We start from the raw sequence: 21,016 nt of genomic DNA, 5'->3' as shown, positions 1-21,016 counted from the left end.
AAGTCAAGCCTCTTGCTTAATGGGAAAAGACCCGGAGGCCCCAAGAGAGAGGGACAGAGACAGAAGAGAGAGAGGAGAGAGAGAGCTGGGGACAGGAACCTGGTCCTGGAGTCCACACTTTCCAGGATGCCACACTAACTGTCCAAGTTAATGCCGTCAGTTAGGAAATGAGAAGGAAAACCAGAACACAGCTGCTGGCCGCTTGTTCCTTCAGCCCGGGAGTCCCGACCTCAGGCTCAGAGACGGAGCGGGGCGCAGTGGGGCTGCGGTGGGGGCTCCAGGCGGGAGGAGTCCTGCCAACACGGTTCTGGGGTGTGTGGCAGACACACGCCTCTGGGCCCTGGTCCTCCCCTGCAAACCTCACCACGATCATGAGGCTCCAGATGAAGAATAAGATTGAGGAAATATGTTAAAATGTTTTTTAAAACCTCACATTGCCGTTTTTGAGGACCTTAATTCTTTTTCTCCCCCCCCCTTTTTTAAAGAGATTTTATTTATTGGAGAGAGAGGGAGAGAGTGAGCGAGCATGAGCAGGGGGAGGGGCAGAGGGAGAAGCAGGCTCCCCGCTGAGCAGGGAGCACGATGCGGGGCTCGATCCCCAGGACCCTGAGATCATGACCTGAGCCGAAACCAAGAGTTGGATGCTCACCTGACTGAGCCACCCAGGTGCGCCCTATTCTTTCTTTTATGTACACTGATATTTTTTTATAATTTAAGAAAATGGGGAAAAAATAGTACCTTGTGGGGGAGGAACGATCGTACAAAGTAATAGAAAATTCACTGGGGAATTCTAAAGCAACACGCACACGTGGTTGTACAGAAAAGGCCGGTCAGTGGGCAGGCGTCACACCACTGTCCCCGGCAGGTGACTCCTGCTGGTCATCTCTGAAGTCCTTACTGTCCCAGGCTGTTCTCCATCCCTTACCCCATGGAACTGTACTCCAGGCTTCTAGAAGCACTGAGATCAGCTTCATCGCTCTACTATCCCCATCACCTGTTCTACTTGTCGGACGCTGGGGACACTCAGAGACGGGACGCTGGCTTTCCTTGTGGCCTAGCGACGCCACCTCAGCGCCGACCAAACCGTACAGCGTTTTTATTAACTAAGATGCCACACGTGCCCAGATCCGGTGCCAAGCCCTGAGGTTCTCTGGGGCCCTGTCACCCTGCCACCATGTCTGTGAGGCTGAAGCTGACTGCAGACACATGTGGGAGCGGCGTGAAGACCACGGTCGTGTCAGGGGAAGGTGTGTCCCCATGCCGGTCGAGGGCGGCCTTTTTTCCAAATCAGAAGGCGCTGACTCCTGTCTCTCCAGGACGAGGACTCTCAGGACCCCTGTCACCCCGAGCAACGAGTTCTCCCCCCCTAGCTGGCCACTGGGGCCATTGTCTTCTGACACAGCCTGGCCAGGAGCCCTGCCATCTGCAGGAGGGAGTTCACACCTTCTGCTATCTTCATATGCGTGTATCCGATTTCCTGAAAAGCAAAGCACATGTCAAGCTGGTTAATAAGTGAGGGAGGCGCCAAGGTGGCTCAGTCGGTTAAGGTCTGCCTTCGGCTCAGGTCACGATCCCAGGGTCCTGGGATCGAGCCCCGCATCGGGCTCCCTGCTCAGGGGAAGCCTGCTTCTCCCTCTCCCACTCCCCCTGCTTGTCTTCCCTCTCTCACTGTGTGTCTCTCTGTCAAATAAATAAATAAAATCTTTAAAAAAAGAATAAGTGAGGGAGGACTTTATGTTTTTTAACTTAAACTAGCAGTTTACTTCAAGTGGACGCAATGAACTCAAACTTCAGCTGGAAAAGGAACTCTAAGTTGTCATGAGTTGTGTTTAGAGTTCAGTCTATTTGGCTATTTCCCTATAAGGTACTGTTAAGAAAATAACAACAACAACAAAAGAACAAAAAGCCAGGCTTGGAGAAAATATTAAAATACTTATAAAACACACGTCTGATAGAGGACCTGAAGCCAGGGTATATAAGTAAGTCTCAAAACTCAGTAAGAAGAAAATGACCCAATTAAGAAATCGGTAGATTGGAACAGATGCTTCGTTAAAGATAATGGATGGCAAATCTGCACATGCGGAAGTGCCCGACGCCGTCAGCTGTTGGGAAATGCATGTTAAAGCCAGGAGAAGATGCTACGACACACCTATTAGAATGGCTTTAACAGAATCAACTGAGGGGACGCCCGGGGTGGCTCTGTATGTTGAGCGTCCACCTCTTGGTTTCCGCTCAGGTCGTGTTCCCAGGGTTGTGAGATCGAGCTCCGCATCAGGCTCTGCACTGGGCATGGAGCCTGCTTGAGATTCCCTCTCCCTCTGCCCTGCCCCTCCCCCTGACTCTCTCTCTAATAAAATCTAAAAAAAAAAAGAATTAACCGAACATTGCAAGTGCTGGCTAGGCTTGGGGGGGCATCTGGAATGCTCACACACTGCTGGGAGAAATGCACAATCCACAGCCGCTTCAGAAATTGGTTTGGCAGTTTCTTATAAAGTTAAACATACCCTGACCATTAGAACAAGCAATCCTACCTCCTGGGAAGTTGCCCGAGAAAAATAAAAACTTACGTTCACACCGATTCGCATGCGCAAATGTTTATAGTGGTCTCACTAATCGTCACCAAAACCGAGACCCCCCCCCCCCCCCCCCCCCTCCAGGTGGTAAACACACAAACTGTGGTTCGCTGCTCGGCAAAGAAGAGGAACGACCCACCAACAGATGCGACAGCATGAACAAAGCCGAAGTGCGTTAAGCTAGGCGGACTCAAAAGGCTACCTTCTCCTTGATTCCGCTGTCATGTCCATAGGACAACCTTCCGGAAAATTGTGTCCCCCCAAAGAGAAAACAAAGCGGTGGTTTCTGGCTGCTGGGGGAGGAGCTGACTGACTACCAACGGGCACATGCATTTAGGGGGCGGGGGGATTATAGAGCTGTTCCGACCTTGACAAGACTGAACACCAGTCAACAGAAGGCACCTGAGAGGTGCATTTTACTCTCTGTAGATTATACCTCAATTAACCTGAACTTAAGGGTAAACAAGCAAACAAATCTTGAGTGAAGAGAGCCACCCTGAGGAACTCCAGGCCACTGACTGGCAGAACAGGCTGAAACCAACTCCCAGCCCCAGGACGATCCGGTGGTGGGACACTCACTGAGCACCTTCGGGGGGCCAGGCCTGGGAGCCACACGAAGAGACCGCAGCGTGGCCCACGCTCCCCAGGAGAGACATTGTTATACCCTCACTGACCTTGATAAACTCCAGTTTCAAGTACTCTGCCATTTGGAAGGTTTTACACACTCGAAAAATGTTGCCAATGATGTCTTCCGGCGAATAGCCAAGATGCCACAGGTGAGCGAGAATCTAGACAGAGGAAGATACCCTGGGTGACAAGGGTATGGGGGGGTGGGGGGTGGAGAGGGGACGAGGTTGAAGCCACACCAGTCTTGGGTCTGTCACACAGCAGGGAGCAGACAGATCACCCTTGGCAACCCAGCCATCCAGCCTGCCTGGGGGTCACTGGAGTTTCCCAACAGGGAGAGATGACATCACAAATGTTTTATTTATTTATTTATTTATTTTTAAGATTTTATTTATTTATTCATGAGAGACAGAGAGAGAGAGAGAGGGGCAGAGGGAGAAGCAGTCTCCCAAGGAGCAGAGAGCCTGATGCAGGACTCGATTCCAGCACCCTGGGATCATGACCTGAGCCGAAGGCAGACACTTAACCATCTGAGCCACCCAGGCACCCTATTCTTTTTTTTTTTTTTTAATTTTTTTTTTACTACAGCAGGCTCCATGCCCAATGTGGTGCTTGAACTCAGGCTCCTGAGATTAAGAGTCACATGCGCTATGGGCTGAGCTAGTCAAGCGCCCCAACATCGCCAATGTTTTAAAATGTACTGCGTGGTAAGGGGCACCTGGGGGGGGCGCAGTCGGTTAAGCGCCAGACTCTGGGTTTCAGCTCAGATCATGACCTCAGGGTTCTGAGATCAAGCCCCGTGTCAGGCTCTGAGCTCAGCGCGGAGTCTGCTTGTCCCTCTCCCTCTGCTCTTCCCCCTGCCTGCTCGCACCCTCTTTCTCTCTCTCTCTCATAAATAAAAACAAAATCTTTAAAATGTTTTGCATGGTCTCCTATGACACCCATGTAGTGTCTTTATCCAAGGCTCCTAAAAAAACTGTATTAATCATGCCAGTGAGCACCCAAGGGGAAGAGGCCCCCCTGCAGGCCTAGCTTCCACCAGATCTCCACCGAGCAGAGTCCTCTCAGCCTCCTGCCGGGTCTCAACCACAGGCCCCAGTTCCAATCCCACCCAGCCCACTCAGACAGCGGGGTCTGGGGTCAGCTGTTTTGCCTTTGCCATAGCATCTCGGGGCGGATGCAGGGGGCATGGAAGCTCTGTGTCCCTAAATCTGAAGGCTACCTTTGGGCCCTGTGTCTGGGTCTCTGCCTTGGTCTCCCCGCCTCGCCCTTTGGTTTTGAGTTACATCTGGCCCTGCCCTAAACCCAGTCCACTTCTGGCCTAGTTTGGTGGGAGCAGGGGGAGGGAAACTGGCTGGGACCAGGCCAGTGGCCTTAAATCATATCATTGCCACCCTTGTGGACCTGAGGGTCACCTGAACTGTGATGATGCCCCCTGGAATGTGCACATGGGACCAGGCTCCATAACGAGGCTGGAAGCCCTGGGTCCTGCTTCTCCCAGATGACCAGGGACCACTGGGTCCCTGAATGCCATTCCCATGTTCCTCAGGGGGACGGAGGGCAAAGTGTCCCTTGGCAGACACAGATGGCATCATGGAAACGTAAGGAGTTGGGCTGGTCTTTCCTCAGCTCTTGGTTGGACCAAGTTCCCTTGTGGAGGATATAATTATAGAACAAGGACATGACTCTGAATTGCAGGTTGAGTGCTTGTCAGCAGTGTGATTCAGACCAAGGAATCCAGCCTCCCAGAATCCGTTTCTTCCTCTGGTGTGTACCTAGCTCCTGGCCTCATTCCAAGCAAGAATCGAGGGGAGCAGTGCATGTGAGCGAAGTCCCCAGCACACAGACAGACCCCCTCTGCACTGCCGAAGAAGCAAAGTCTCCCCCCGAGTCAGGGAGGAGGGACGCAAACCTTGTAGGCGTCATCGATGTTGGCGTTCACGCAGTGCTGGATCATCTCCTTCACCAGCAAGGGGTGGGGCTCGTCGCAGACCTGAGCAAACCAGAAAGAGAGGCCTGTCAGCAGCTGAGGGGGCCCACCTGAGGAGGAGCCCCGACACACCAGCGTAACCAACCGCTCAGCGGGCTTTTCCCATCGAATTCCCCGGCAAACAGAACCAGGTTTGGGAACACCCCTCTCACTACCAAACGCGTCACCAGAGTGTGGCGTCAACCTTCCTCACTGGGGAGGAAGTTCGGACACCGTGGTTACAGATTGCCCAAGCATGAGCGGAGTGAACAAGGGCCCACGGGAATCTCTTGTCCTCTGAAAAGCTGTTAGCCCCACACTTGGAGGACCGCTTGCCCAGAACCACTCACAATCCACTTACGAACTCGACCAGCCTCCCACCTGGAATAGAAACTGGCTTTCCAGGGACAGACTCCCCCCGACCCCAGCATGTCAGCATGAAGAGGAACAGGTGTCCCCGAGCCTGGGGCTGCCCCCCCGGCCCCTCCCTCCACTGGCCTGGAGTCCGCGCTCCACCCTCCACCCCGGGACCCACATTTAAAACTTCGACTTCTTCTTTTTTTTAAGTAGTGTCCATGCCCGACGCTGGGCTCGAACTCACAACCCTATCAAGACCTGAGATCAAGAGTCAGCACTCTCCTGAGCCACCCAGGCGCCCCCAACCACGTTTACAACTTCTGAAGGAGCCTTCTGCTCTTTCCCACAGCCCCAAGTGCCCTAGGACTTCTCTTCCCAGCTCAGTTAACTTCCCCCAGAAATCCTGCTTTCCAGAGCCCTGGAAGGTCTGCTCCAGGATGGCTCAGAGCCTGAACTATCCAGAGGAAACTAAGCAAGTTCCTGGAGTGTCCCTGAAAACACAGTCGCCACCAGAGCCGAAACAGGCTTTCCACACAGCTTTCTTTACCCAAACAAACTTGCTAAGAAACAGCTATGGTCTGAACGCATGGACACCCCTACCCAGTTTTTACCCCCAAATAAGGGGGAAACTAACTGGCCTCCAAAAGAGCCAAGTTGTTAGGATGGGGCAGCCCCTTTTCAAAAGCGTTCCCAGAAGAAAAAGCCTTGGCCAATGTGGGAGAGTGGGAAACTTCCTCCTTCAGCTTGGTGGGTGTGGGAGGCAGGGAGCAGGGGCTCAGCGTCCCCTCCTGCCTCCCAGCAGTGGGACCATCCCGGGGAGGGGGCAGCGGGGAGCCTGCGTCCTCTGCCACCAGATCGGAGAGCCCTGGGGTGCGGCGCGGCGTGAGGCCCTTTGGGGCGCACGAGCACTTCCACTTCCCCACGCGCGGGGGCGCTCCCGAGACCCTCCCAATTCTGCGCGGGGCGCAGGGGCCCCAGCGGCTCCTGTACCTTGAAGACGTTCTCGCTGTTAATAAAGCCGAACCCCGAGAAAGTCGACTGCACGTTGTTCAGCGCCTGTGGAGAATCAAGTGCGCGTTGGGGGCGATTTTCAGTCCTGAGCACCCCACCCCCACCCCCCGAGTCCAAGCGGAGCCCCCTCCTCCCGGGTCTGTCCTCGGCCAGCCCAAGGCCCCAGTGAGTGGGGTCCATGGTCTCTGCGCAGCCTCCCCCACCCCCGAACGAGGCGCACGCGGCCCAGGAGGTGGGCGCCGAGGGGCCCCGACGGCACGCACCTGCCGCATGTCCCCCTGCGCCGTGAAGATGACAGCTTCCAGGCCGTCGTCGGTGTAGGGCACCTTCTCCTGCTCCAGCACTGTCAGCAGCCGGGCGAGGACCTGGGCGTCGCTCAGCTTCGTGTAGCGGAGGACTGCGCAGCGGGACTGAATGGGCTCTGACGGGGACAGAAGGGTGAGGCGCCGCGCAGAGGCCGGCGCATCCCCGACAGCCCCTCGTGCTAGGAAGCCGCTGCGCGGGACACGCACCAGCCACGAGGGCACCGACAGCTCGCTCCCTCCCCAGCCGGTGCCCTCCGCTAGCTCAAAGCCTCAACCAGTAAGCCTGCCCAGCACTGCCCCGATGGCCTTAGCTAGCCTCGGCTTCCAGAAGGGGAAAAGACCCTCCAGGATCAAGACACCCACGTGCCGCAGCCCGCAGGTGAGTCGGTGCTGGGCTCCTGGTCACCGTGTGTGCTGGGTGTCCCCACCCGGCCGGTCCAGGGTGAGCAGGGACATGTGCGGGGTTTCTCTGAGGCTCCACAGGACATTCTGACCACAGCCTGGGCGGAGAGCCACTAGAGAGACGGATGCAGAATTCTGGAAGCTGCCCCTGACCCTCCTTTTAGACTGTGACAACAGCTTCTTCTTGATCTCCAAGCCCCCATCTGCTCTGTGTTCCATCCTCTGTGCTCACACGCACTTTCAAGGAATGCACTCCTCTAAGTTTATGTGCATTAAAGAAACCGGGGAGTCCTAAGAGTTAGTCCATTTCAACCTATCTGAAATCAGGAATCTCCACCAAGACCCTTAATTACATATTTGGCTTATCAGCACAAGATAAGATAAAAGCAATTAATGTTCCAGCTACACTAGAAGTTTCCTTTAGCAGATTTTCCTCTTGTGCAGAACACCGGAAGCTAAGTTCGCAGAGTTTATTATTATTATTATTATTTTTTTTAAAGATTTATCTATTTGACAGAGAGAGAGCTAGCGAGAGCAGAAACACAAGCAGGAGGGGTGGCAGAGGGAGAAGCAGGCTTCCCACTGAGCAGGGAGCCCGATGCAGGGCTCGATCCCAGGACCCTGGGATCATGACCTGAGCTGAAGGCAGACGCTTAATGACTGAGCCACCCAGGCGCCCCAGAATTTAGTATTATTATTATTTTTTAAGTAGTCTCTACACCCTATGTGGGGTTCAAACTCACAACGCTGAGATCAAGAATCACATGCTCTTCTGACTGAGCCAGCCAGGCACTCCAGAGTTCACAGAATTTATTTTATTTTTTAAAGATTTTATTTATTTATTTGACAGAGAGAGACACAGTGAGAGAGGGAACACAAGCAGGGGAAGTGGGAGAGGGAGAAGCAGGCTTCCCGCCGAGCAGGGAGCCTGACGCGGGGCTTGATCCCAGGACCCTAGGATCATGACCTGAGCCGAAGGCAGACGCTTAACGACTGAGCCACCTAGGCGCCCCAGAAATAAATTTCTTTAGTGATTCAATTTACATATCTGTTGTTGCTCTTTAGAAATTAAAAAAAAAAGTCAGGGTACTATGGATCAGAAAAATTGACAAGGGAGGGCCGGCCCTTTCTCTGCCCACAGCTGCTGTGTCAAATCACTAAAGGACCTCGTGGATGCACAGCCCTACGCGAAATGCATCTGGGGAGGGGGTCTCTAAGTAGGATGCCACTCCTGCCCTCAAAGATGTGTTACCACACTGGTGGCATCTTGAAGGTCAAGAATGTTCTCATTCAACACCGTATGTTCCCCACCAGCACCGTATAGAACAAGAGTAAATGTTTGCTGAGTGATAGCTGAACAGGTTAATGAAGAAATGAGCATCTGGGGGCGCCTGGGTGGCTCAGTCGTTAAGCGTCTGCCTTCGGCTCAGGTCATGATCCCAGGGTCCTGGGATCGAGCCCCACATCGGGCTCCCTGCTCAGCGGGAAGCCTGCTTCTCCCTCTCCCACTCCCCCTCCCCCTGCTTGTGTTCCCTCTCTCGCTGTATCTCTCTCTGTCAAATAAATAAATAAAATCTTAAAAAAAAAAAAAAAAGTAGAAAAAAAAAAAGAAATGAGCATCTGGTGCAGGTGGAAGGACACGAAGGGTTCCCGGTGCCACAGCAAGCCCGCCGAGGCTGGGAACCAGGACCACGTGGCGCAGCGTGGCTGGCCACACGCCGCTCTGCAGCTGCGACTGTGGCCTGGGTGTGGAAGGGCAAGTCCCAGGGCTGAGCTCACACAGGCTGGGAGTTAGCAGTGTGGGTGTGATGCAAGAGAGGGGTGAGAAACGGTGAGAAGGAAACAAAGCGGGAGGGCGGCTGGGTGGCTCAGTCGATTGGGCGTCTGCCTTCGGCTCAGGTCATGATCCCGGGGTCCCGGGACTGAGCCCCGCATCGGGCTCCCTGCGCCACGGGGAGCCTGCTTCTCCCTCTGCCTCTGCCTTTCTCTCTCTCTGCCTCTCATGAATAAATTAAAAAAAAATAAAAATCTTTAAAAAGAAATCATTCTCCAATCTCATTTAAAAAAAAGAAAGAAACAAAGCGGGACTGGGTCTGCCGTGGGTATCGAAAAGGGAAGAAAGTGCAAACCAGCAGGAGCTGAGACAGGAGGGGGGCAAAGGAGTGAGGAAGCAGACAAGACTTCAGGGGACGGAGGGACAGGTGCCAGGTCCAAGCGGACTGATGGGTGAGCCTGCAACAGGGGAGGCAGTCCCTGGTGATGACAAAGCCCCGTGTACAGACGAGTGTGTGCCAAATGCCCAGTGCACACACAAAGTGCAGGCGCACGTCTGCGGCAAGGCCGTGACCATGACACTGTACGAAGGACATCGAAATGTCACGTGTGCCCACGATAGAGCAAGAGCCCGACAGAATCGGGGTTCCAGTCCCAGCTCTTCCATGTGCTGTGTGACTCTGGGCAAAGTACTCAACCTCTCTGAGCTCCAGTTTTCTCCTCTCTAACGTGGAGCTAAGAATACCTTCACGTAGAATTATATAAGATTAAAAGAAAAAGTAGATTCTCTAGTGCTCAGCCCGTGGTAGGCAATCAAAAAGCCCCTACTCTTCTGTGGCTAAAGAGCCAATGTGAGCACCACAGGTGGACCCCAAGCCACCTAGAGCTGACTCTCACCTATGATTTTATCTGAAGCATTACAAGCAAGAGCAAAGCGAGTCGTTTTGGAGTAGATTTCCATGGTTCTCCTCAAGGCTTGCTGGGCTCCATCAGTCATGCTGAGAAAAGAAAAACACACGGGGGCAGTTTGCAACTGGAACCCAGGGCCCCCTGGACACAAATCCCTCCCCAGAGAGCCTGGGCACCCTCGAGTCCAGGTCATGGTCCTGGGGCCCTGGGACCGAGCCCTGCATCTGTGGGGTTCTCTGCTCAGCAGGGAGTCTGCTTCTCCCTCGCCCTCCGCCCCTCCTCCCACTCGTGCTCCTTCCCTCCCTCCCTGTCTCTCTAATAAATAAAATATTTTTTTAAAGACATGGTTAAAATGGTAAATTTTATGTCGTGTGTATTTCACCACAATAAAGAGAGGTATCATTTAAGTCATCCATGGGAAGCTGGAACGAACCCATTAACCGACACTGTCTTCTACAGATGTTTGTAAGTTACTTAACAAAGATAAGGGGTAAGACTCAGGCGCCTGTTAAATTGCTTTTGGAAGATGTGATAAGCTCGTCTGGCACAAAAATGCAGAGGGGAGAGAGCTTCTGCTTTAACAAAGCCTGACAAGAGACTGAGAAATCGAGGTCAGTGTGTGCTTGGCAAAGTGCTCTACCTGTCTGCTTCATCCAGGATGATGATCTTGTGCCGCCCTTTGGGAAGCGTGACCTTCTGCTGGGCAAACATTTTGATTTTGTTCCTCACCACATCGATGCCCCTGAAACGACAAGGTGTCACTGTACTGTCACCTTCCCAGACACATCCACGTACCTTCGGGGGGCTTCTAACCCCCGGAACACCACCACACACACAATTTTAGTTTTTAGGTTTCCGGGGCAATTCTAACTATGTATAAGGATTGACGCTGCATTACTTTTATTCCTTCGTGGAGGTCCTCCCCCCCCCAAAAAAGATAAAATGTACTTATTCCTTCTGACAGCATGAGAGTCATTTTATCTTGCAATTACCCTGCGAGTTCACTGGACCCTTGGATAATCTGAAATACATCACGAGGTCTCAGTGACCTTATTCTTCCTGTATCTTGAAACGAAATGGCAATGTCATCATCCTAGTGACCATTTCCTTGTTCCTTCTCAATTATTCCCAACTATGCTAAAAAAAACCCCACAAAACGTTAAAGTCTTGGGCGCCTGGGTGGCTCAGTTGGTTAAGCGACTGCCTTCGGCTCAGGTCATGATCCTGGAGTCCCGGGATCGAGTCCCACATCAGGTTCCCTGCTTGGCGGGGAGTCTGCTTCTCCCTCTGACCCTCCCCCCTCTCATGCTCTCTCTCTTATTCTCTCTCTCAAATAAATAAATAAAAAATCTTTAAAAAAAAAAAAGTTTTTAAAAAAAAAAACGTTAAAGTCTTAAGAAAATGCAAGACTCGTCGCACTTGCCTCTGATGGTGTGAAGGGAGGGAAAACTGTCCCTACTGCCCCGTCCGACAATGTTTTGTGTCGCTAGGAGCCCTGCATTCTCTTTCTAGAAGATATAAGTTCAAATACACCACCTTTGTTGTTTTTTAAAGCATTCATCGATCGCAGCTGAAAATTCAAAACCTTTTCATTTTCCACTCACAAAAGAGGAAAACAAATGACAGAACATTCCATACTATTAGACAAATCAGAAAATGACGCTAACGAGGACAGTGAGACCGACCACAGTCAGACTGTCTCAGACTACAGGGTCCTCCAATGCCAAAATCGTGGGTGAATTTTCTCAAACTTTAGCATCAAGGAGTGAACAATATATACTTAAGGACAAAAAATAAATACATTTCCAGGCGGTTGGTCACTCAACAGGAAGGACTTCATTTCCCAATATCTTCTGACCAGAACGCGGACCATCCCGTTTTGCTAAAAGTTCATGTGACAGTATTCTCTTGTCTGTTAAGATGCTTGCTTGCCCATCAACATTTACAGGGTAGTTGGCAGTGATCAAAAGCTGAAGGCAGGGGCGCCTGGGTGGCTCAGTCGTTAAGCGTCTGCCTTCAGCCCAGGTCATGAGTTCAGGGTCCTGGGATCGAGCCCCACATTGGGCTCCCTGCTCCATGGGAAGCCTACTTCTCCCTCTCCCACTCCCCCTGCTTGTGTTCCCTCTCTCGCTGTGTCTCTCTCTGTCAAATAAATAAATAAAATCTTAAAAAAAAAAAAAAGTAGTGAATTTGGAGGCGCCTGGGTGGCTCAGTCAGTTAAGACTCTGATTCTTGATTTTGGCTCAGGTCATGATCTCAGTGTGGTGAGATCGAGCCCCGCGTCAGGCTCCACACTGGGCATGGAGCTTGCTTAAGATTCTCTCCCACCCTCTGCCCCTCCTCTCGCCTTGAGCGGGTTCTCTCTCCCTCTTTAAAAAAAAAAAAAAAAAAAGCACCTGGATGCTTTGGGGGCCCCTGGGTGGCTCAGCTGGTTGAGCATCTGACTCTTGATTTTGGCTCGGGTCATGATCTTGGGGTCATGAGATCGAGCCACTCAGCGGGCTCCATGCTCAGCGTGGAGTCGGTTTATCCCTCTCGCTCTGCTGCCCCCCACCCGCCATCTCGTGTGTACGCTCACGCACACTCTCTATCTCAAATAAATAAATAGTTTGATGAGTCAAGGGTGAGTATAACAAGAAGTAACGATAAGCTGGAACCTATTTGTATTTGACGTCTGGAGTCAGCGTTTACAAAATGGGTCGCTCCCAGGCTCGTTCATGACAGCGGATGAGCAGGTAGTTGCCTATGAAGGGCGTTGTCTGTTTCAGGTCTGTGTGGCTCTTCGAAACCCGGAAAACAGTAAGGCGCTGAGACCCACATCCTTAAGGAATCACCGAAGGCAGACTCTGCAGACATTTTATTCAACGGTTCCTCATTTCCTAGTCCTCTACTGGTTTTATCTGAAGAGGGAACAGCACCTCCCGCCCATCAGGATGCCCACCACTGCCAGCAAACACAGAAAACGAGTGCTGGTGCAGATGTGGGGAAATTGCGCACTGTTGGTGAGCCCATCAAGTGGCACAGCCGCCGGGGAAGACAGCGCTTCCTCGGAAAATTAAACAGAATTTCCAAAAATAATCCAGCCATCCCATTCCTGAGTATGTGTCCGAGATACGTGAAGCAGGGTCTCAGAGAGCTATTTGTACAGCCCCGTTCGTGTGAGCATGATTCACGATTCACAGCAGCCAAAAGATGAAAGCAACGCCAGGGTCCAAAACAGATGAACAGATAAGCAAACTGTGGTGGTCTCTCCACACAGGGGGACACGATTCAGCCTTAGGAAGGAAGGGCATTCTGACACCTGCTCCAACATGAAGAACTTTGAGAGCATTATGCTGCGTGAAGTAGGCCAGTTACAAGAAGACAAATACTGGACGATTCCACTTAGGTGAGGTCCCTAGAGGAGTCAGATTCACAGAAACAGAAAGTAGGATGGTGGTTGCTGGGGCTGGGGAGAGGGGGAAACAGAAAGTTATTGTTTCATGGATATGCAGTTTCAGTTCTGCAAATGAAATGGGAATGCGTGTGACACCGCTGAACAGTGCACTTAAAAATGCTGAAGATGGTACATCTTATGGTATGTGTATTTTACCACAATTAAAAATAATTTTTAAAATTTTCATTAAAGGGGTGCCTGGGTGGCGCAGTCGGTTGAGCGTCCAATTCTTGGTTTCGGCTTAGGTTGTGGTCTCACGGTGGTGGGATCACGCCCCGCATCAGGCTCCACGCTCGGCGGGGAGTCTGCTTAAGATTCTCTCTCCATCTGCCCCTCTCCTGCACGCACGTGTGCATATGCACTCTCTCTCTCCCTTTAAAATAAATAAATCTTTAAAAAAACAAAAAAACACCTTCATTTAAAAAAAAAAAGAGGAAACCAGCAAGTCAGTGCTTACGCTGCCACTCACTTGGACAGGGAAGTGACGCCCATTCTCGTTCACGGGGAAGGATCAAAGGAAAACACAAAGCTGGCGAGACAAACCCCGAGTACAACACAGAATTGCAAAAAGGCGGTTTCTATGACAACTCAAACTTCAAACACTCGCCACCCGTCACACAGTCCAAACTCCCAGGTGTACCTGTCATTGGAGGCATTGAGCTCCAAAACAGCATCCTTGAATGCTGGGCCCAGAAGGGCGCGTGCCAAACACAGGATGCTTGTAGTCTTGCCGGTTCCGGGGGGGCCCTAGGGAGGAGACGGCAAGGGCTTGAGGGCGACAGAATGAGCTTGCCTTTAGCTCCTGAGTTCCTGCTCCCCACTGTTTGCGCTGACCTCCCCTTCGAACCTCCTCCGCAACCCACAGTACACATCGAATCAACACAGCCACCCACCCAGAGGCCTCCCGACCAACTGGGGCAGAATGCTTCCCTCTGCCAAGGGGAGCGGCAAGGGCTCTGGTGACCATGGGCCTCTCTGACAAGGAAGCTCTGAGCACTTAGGCTCTTGGGAAGGAGGGAAAGTGAGGCTCCAAGACCTCCAAGGGGGCCAGGACCAGGGACTTACAGCAATGATAATATTGGGCACGTTCCCTTCTCTTGCAAAGACCTGGAGGAAGAAAGGGACATCAGAACTGGTTAATCTGTAGACCCGAGGCGCCAAGCCTCCTCCCCAGCCACACAGGCCCATGTGGTGACGTGGCCACAGATTTCTCCATGTGGATGCCCCACGGAACTCTCCCCTTCGCATATTCCGAACCGAATTCCTCATTCCCCCTCATACCCACCCAAGGGCCCACCCATGCTTCCCCTCACTTGGGCCCTCGATGCCATCAACCCTACCCTGGCCATTAACTGGTCTCCTGGCCTCTAATCCTGCCCCACACCCATGTATTTTCCCTACTGTAATCACAACCAACTTTCTAGAACGCCCCAGCTATTAAAACATTTGCACCTGATGAAGCCCCTGGATGACTCCTTCCTGCCCTGTGAGCCCTAACTCAAACAGGGCTCAGGAGGCCCTGCCCACCTCACCAGCTCATTTCTCACACCCCAGTACACACACTCTACAGCCTTGTTACGCTGTGGGCTCCATGGACCCGCAGCATCAGCATCCCCCGGGAGTGAGGCAGAAATGCAGACTCTGGCCCCACTCCCTGGATCAGGATCTGCATTTTTAACAAGATCCCCAGGCAATTCATACACATATTAATGTCTGGAAAGCCCTCCTCTGTATTCCAATCAGATGGCATAACCCTTGCGCGCCCCCCGCCCCCGCCAACAAGCTAAGCCCTCTCACCTCTGGGCCTTTGCACATGCTATTCCTGCTGCCTTCCCTCCCTCCGCTCCTGGCCCCCCAAGTCTGGCTAACTCCCACTTACTTAGCTTTGCTGTCCCTTCTTCCATCTGAGAACTAAGATACTGTGAGCACGTTAACACGACCCCCCCATGTGCTTCCACAGCACCCCATTCTGCCTCTGTCACAGTGCTCATCACACGACCTGTTGACTTTGGCCCCTGTGAGACTAAAGCCCACACAGGCAGGGGTCGTGTCTATTTTGTTCACCGTTATATCAACAGCTCCTAACACCGCACCATATCTGGCCCGCAAATATTTGTAAAATGAACTGATTTGTAAAATAAACAAATACCTTGGTAGCTGTTAGAGTCTAAGTCCCCATTACTGCAGAGACTGCCTCCATCATGTCTCAAATAGCTGGGCTTCTAGATTCTGCCTCAAGACCTCTAGGGCTAGGATTCCAAAGCTTGCCGTATGGTGCACACTTCTACTCACTCCTGGTCCTGTCGTCCTGAAGACGGCTGTGCCCTGTCACTCGGTCCCTCTAGGCGGGGGTTGGCAAACCATGGTGGAGGGGTGTTGGCAGGAAGGGGGGGGTAATCCAGCCTGAGTCCTGGTTTGGTTTTTTTGGGTTTTTTTAAGATTTATTTATCTTAGAGAGAGAGAATACAAGCGGGAGGGGCAGAGGGAGAGGGAGAAAATCCCAAGCAGACTTCCTATGACCCTGAGATCATGATCTGAGCCGAAACCGAGAGTCGGATGTTCAATGGACTGTGCCACCCAGGCGCCTTGGGGCCTGTTTTTATAAGCCCCCTAGCTAAGAATGATTTTTATGATTCTAAAGGATTGTTTAAAAAATTAAGAATATTGGACAAAGACATTATACAGTTTACAAAGCCTAAGGTATCTACTAGTCGGCCTTTACAGAAAAGGTTTGCCATCCCAGCTCTAGAATCATAGGTCAGAGAACCCTTCTCCAATAAGCCAGCGCCTCAAACATGCGAAGTTAACCACTACAGTTTCTAGTCTTCTCCAAACTGACTGGCTCTCAATCCCTCAATTCTTCGGAATTCATGGCTCACTCCACCCCTCACTATCTTGGTCGGCTTCCTCCAAATGCCTTCCTCGAGCTTGTCAAAACCACATAATGTGACGTAGGATCATCTCTTAGAAAAAAAAAAAATCAGGGGTGCCTGGGTGGCTCAGTCGTTAAGTGTCTGCCTTCGGCTCAGGCCATGATCCCAGGATCCTGGCATCGAGCCCCGCATCAGGCTCCCTGCTCAGCGGAGAGCCTGCTTCTCCCCCTCCCTCTGCCTGCTGCTCCCCCTGCTTGTACTCTCTCTCTGTCATAAATAAATAAAATATTAAAAAAAAAAAAAATCACTCACCTCCAGCCTGCTCACCGTGTCTTCATTCCCGACAATTTCATTCAACTTTACTGGCCTATATTTTTCAACCCTGTTTTTAAGAAAACGCATAAAGATGGTGACGTAACTATTGTCACGCTCCCAAGAGCAAGCCCTAAAGGGCAATCCCGAGAGCTCTGTCAGAAAATTATACACAGGCAATTTAAATATAGTAAATGTTGCAGGTTTTAAATTCGAAGAGGTAACCCAAGGGCCATTTGAAAAGTTAAGTGCTTAAGAACTGTACACCGAGGGCTTTAAACCAGCCACAGCCGAGATGCACCTGTTTTTGCTGGAGAGGGGCCAGAGCGGGCCATCTGGAGCGCTGTGCCCGCTGGGCGGCCGCACGGTCTGCCCGTCACAACAGAAGCTCAGCACACGAAGCACTGACGTCTGATCTGACAGACACGAGTGCAACTGAGCCCCCTTCTTGTCCCTTACCTGCCAGTTTCTGTGACTGATGGCAGGTGCACTGCAGGGCTGGCTAGACAGAAACCACAGGCCTGCCCTGTGATCCTATGAGGCTATAGGAAGTGTGGACAGGCTAGTGGCTTACTCAGATGAGTACTTCTCTCTCTCAGAGGGAGAGAACCTTCGAGCAGACTCCCCGCTGAGCGCACAGCCCAACTCGGGGCCCGCTGCCATGACCCTGACATCACGACCTGAGCCAAAACCATGAGTCAGACGCTCAATCGACCGGGCCACCCAGGCGCCCCAATACTTCTCTCTTTTTAAACGAATAAAAGCAAGCGATGCTGTGAGCAAATGACTTTCTTTAGCTGAAAACAGAAGTGGCAGTAGATTTGCAATCAGCACTTCCTCTGCCCTTTATTATACTCTCTGAGTTACCCTCAGCTTGCACGCTCTACAGGGCCTGGTTCTGCTCCAGAAGCAGCTACATGCAAAGAAGCTTGTTTGCCACATCCTACAGTAAATAGAATTCTCCTCCAAGACCAGCAGATGGAGCATGCTTGTTGCTACTCATTTCTTGTTCATACTTAGTCCTTTCCAGGTGCCGAGCACTGTATAAGGAGTTTGAGATCTTAGGGGGAGGAAAGTGGAAGGTACAGAAAGGAGCAAGACATGGTTCTTGTTCTAAAGGCCTTCCCTATCAGCAAGCACAGAGAGCTTAGCAAATCCTCCTACAGTGCTAAACTGGCTGTGGAATCAGCACCTAGGAATGTCAGGCGCTGAAATCTGAGCTAGACTTTGAACATGGCAAACATGCTCCTCCTCCAGTGCCTCCATAGGGGCTCCCCCTGCCTGAAAGCTTTCTCCACATTGCCACTTGGCTCACTCCCTGAGTTGCCGTCTTTGTTGAAATATCATCTCATCAAAGGCCTTCCCTGACCACCAGAGTCATTTACCCGATGCCACCTGTCATCATCAAATATACTACTTATCTCCTGGTTTGTTCTTTAGTCTTTCCCTATCAAATGGAAGCTCATGACACCAGAGTGTGTTTTGTATAATAAAATATCCTAAGCATTTAAAGTAGTGTCATACATAAAAAATGTAACGCAAGCCACATATGTAATTTTACACTTGCTGGTGGCCACATTAAAATGTAAAAAGAGGGGCGCCTCTTTTTGGGGTGGGTCAGTCCGTTAGGCATCTGCCTTCGGCTCAGGTCATAATCTCAGGATCCTGGGATTGAGCACCCCCCACCCTGTTCGTGCGCACATGCTTTCTCTCTCTCAAAGAAATGAGTAAAAATGTTTAAAAAAAAGTAAGAAGAAAATAGGTGAAAGTTAATTTTCCTAAGAATTTATTGAACCTAATATTATCATTTTCAACATGTCATCAATATAACAATTACGAATGAGATTTTTTTTTATATACTAAGTCCTAGAAATCCGGTGTATTTTGTACACACAGCCCATCTCAATTGGGACCAGCCTCATTTCCAGGGCTGTCAATGGACTCAAGGGGCTAGTAGCTGGGGGACTGACCAGTGCTGCTGTGGATGTTCCAGTAAGCTGTACTGCGCTCCATTTAGGTATCTGCTCAGGAGAGGGGTGGGCTGGAGGGATGGGCATGCACGGAGGACGGAGAGTAAACCATAACCGCGCGCAGAGGGAGTGGGACCAGAGCGGATCGCCCACACCACACCTGTGCCCGCGGCCGGTGACCTTCCATGTCACCAGCTCCTCTCAGCTACCCAGGATGCGCCTTCTGCGCACAACCCCGAGTTCCGAACCTGCATCCGACGCTTCCCGCCATCAGAGTAGCCCCAGGCACAGCGCCAGGCGCCGAGTGGGTGGTCACAGGGGGCAGCTAAGATCAGAATTAGCACTGTTCTGACCATGATCCCGCTTCCAGAGTTCAGACCCGCCACTCTTGACCCCGGGGGGGGGGTGTCAACGACGCGCGTCCCTCGCCCTCTCCAAATACTAATCTACTCGATGCCACCTCCGCTAAGGACCCCCTAGAACGAGCTCCCGCCCCTAGGGTCTCCCGGGACACGGCCCGCCAACTCGCCCACCCACACGTTCAGAGCACCCATCATTCATGGCCTGGGCCCTCACCACGGCAGCTCGTAGTGGCCGGCGCTGGCCGAGACCTTGCTGGAGGCAGGGGCAGGGTCCTGGGCCCCGCGCTCGCCGGCGCCACCACCGCTCTCCCGCACCTCCATTCTCTCGCCACCTCTTCCCGCGCCGGAGGCCCCGCCCCGTGACGCCATCACGCAGAGCCCGCCCCTAGCACCCGGGGGACGCCGGCCGTAAGCGGAAGCGGTGGGCCAGCCCCCTTTCGCGCCTGCGCAGAAGGCACCGACCTGGCCAGGGGTTGGGGGAAACGCAGGTTGTCGTGGAAGGCCTGGCGTGTAGCCGGGCCAGCGAGAGGAAAGCGAGGCCCGACCGCGTCGACTTCCGAGAAGGCAGGTCGCTCCAGGAAGGGACGTTGGACGGTTTTCGTCTTTGTGTGATTTGTGTGGGAAGCCCTTTCGGCGCGGCGGGTCTGGAGCGGCGGCGGCGCCCGGGCGGCTCTGGGGGCGGTTTGGAGCATCCCGCCGCCGCCCAGGTGCGGGACCGACGGCGGACTCGGACAGGGACTGGCGTCTGGGCGGTGACATCTAGGACCTGACCGTGCCCAGTTGTCCGGATCGCTCAGGTGTCCGGGTGGCAACGCCGGCTCCCGTGGGGTGGGCACCTCCTACGCCCTGGAACTTGGTGCTTGCGGTCAGGAAGTTCTCACGATGCTGTACAGTGGGGATTACTCCGGTTTGGCAGAGGAGGCTACTGTCCCTCTGGAAGATGTGACTCGGTTTCGTTCCAGAAAGATAGGTACTCCATATTGACAAGTGCTTTGAGCATTGTTTTGGGCTCGTTTTCTCCCTATTGAGCTAAGCGTTCCTCGCATAGCCCAAACGTCATAATAATGGTGAATAATAAATAAAAATAATAAACCATGACTGTCATTTACTGTGCACGAGACCTGAGGCAGATACTCATGATTATCCGCAGAAACAGCCTTGAGAATGATTGAATCATTTGTCCAATGTCATTTAGGCTGTAAGTGGTGAAGCCAGGATTCATTCCCCACCAGGCTGCCAAAGCAATTCGTATAAAATTCTGCTGTATTGCACTTACCGTATTGCATCATAATTTCGGGTTAAAAACTGGCTTTCATGTCCAAATCGAAGGTAAGAATTGGGACCCGTTAGTCTCTGTCCTTATTGCTTAGCACAAGGCCTGGGGCGCTGTAAATACTCCAGTTGAGTGTCTTTAATGAACAGTGAGGATCCATGTTTCCAGAACAGTTTGGGTCCACTGTGAGGAACTGGGTTGCTTTCACCAGAGGACGTTTCAGAACCCCATTGGCTGTTTTTCTTCCATCACCAGTTAAATTCTCTATATATTTTAGGTTGAAGACCTCGTCTTCCAGGTGATTGATTGATTAGTCATTCAGGTAAACATGGGCTCCAAAATCTATATCGCAAGTGATTGTGTTCAGTTTTTTTTATCCTTACCTTTCAGTTTTCTTTCCCCAATTACGGATATTTACTGGGGAAGACGGTATTGCTGTTATATTCATTTTTCTTGTGTAAGGACTGTGCGTCATCTTCCCAACCTGAGTGGTCAACTCCTTGAGAACGAGGTGCCTGCCGCCTAATGCCTGGTTCCTTCCCTTGCACACTTTAGACGCGGAGTTCCTGTCTGCTAAGTGCTCATCCCAGTTCTGCAGTCAGGCTAGTGAGCTCGAAGCAGTGGGCACAATTTACAATTGTCTTCTGTGAACTGGACGGGAACACGTGATTTCTCATTCTGTTTAACTTACTGCCAGTTGAGCAGGAACCACAACTGACTCAAATTCTGAAGCAGTTTGTTCTCCTGGTGGTAGTTCCTAAAGTCTCCAGGTTCAGAAGTTACTCAGTGGTTTTCTTTTCCCCTTTTGTATGATTTGGGGGCAGGGGGATGCTTGAAGTTGACTCTCCTTCCATTTTCCTTTGA

General features: G+C 51.9%; 1 protein-coding gene across 2 annotated transcripts; it reads right to left on the bottom strand.

Moving 5' to 3' along the window:
• Nucleotides 1-990: 990 nt before the first annotated feature.
• RFC2 (replication factor C subunit 2) lies at nucleotides 991-19,269 on the bottom strand. 2 transcript variants are annotated; one of them, XM_021700438.1, is made up of 11 exons: nucleotides 19,094-19,269; nucleotides 16,548-16,617; nucleotides 14,428-14,469; nucleotides 14,003-14,109; nucleotides 10,567-10,668; nucleotides 9,915-10,015; nucleotides 6,801-6,958; nucleotides 6,517-6,582; nucleotides 5,113-5,193; nucleotides 3,248-3,361; nucleotides 994-1,477 (listed from the first exon to the last, which is right to left on the bottom strand). In XM_021700438.1, exons 1-11 carry the CDS (start codon nucleotides 19,246-19,248, stop codon nucleotides 1,367-1,369), a joined length of 1,107 nt encoding a protein of 368 aa, XP_021556113.1. In that variant the 5' UTR covers nucleotides 19,249-19,269; the 3' UTR covers nucleotides 994-1,366. The 2 variants fall into 2 exon arrangements, with proteins under 2 accessions (XP_044771068.1, XP_021556113.1); XM_044915133.1 differs by lacking the exon at nucleotides 10,567-10,668 and having other exon boundaries at nucleotides 991-1,477.
• Nucleotides 19,270-21,016: the final 1,747 nt, after the last annotated feature.

The sequence above is a fragment of the Neomonachus schauinslandi genome, chromosome 5 (genome assembly GCF_002201575.2).
Source record: "Neomonachus schauinslandi chromosome 5, ASM220157v2, whole genome shotgun sequence".
In the NCBI taxonomy this organism is placed as follows: domain Eukaryota; kingdom Metazoa; phylum Chordata; class Mammalia; order Carnivora; family Phocidae; genus Neomonachus; species Neomonachus schauinslandi.
The sequence above is the reverse complement of the archived record's forward strand: the minus strand, read 5'-3'. Positions and strand labels throughout refer to the sequence as shown.

What these genes read in the sequence shown, in the direction of transcription:
- RFC2 (XM_021700438.1), bottom strand. Translation starts at nt 19,248, where the DNA reads ATGGCGTCACGGGGCGGGGCCTCCGGCGCGGGAAGAGGTGGCGAGAGA. An exon ending in TGCCCAATATTATCATTGCT is followed by an intron (nt 14,110 to 14,427) that starts GTAAGTCCCTGG and finishes TCTCCTCCCTAG; the next exon opens with GGCCCCCCCGGAACCGGCAA. An exon ending in ACATCGATGACGCCTACAAG is followed by an intron (nt 3,362 to 5,112) that starts GTTTGCGTCCCT and finishes TCCTCTGTCTAG; the next exon opens with ATTCTCGCTCACCTGTGGCA.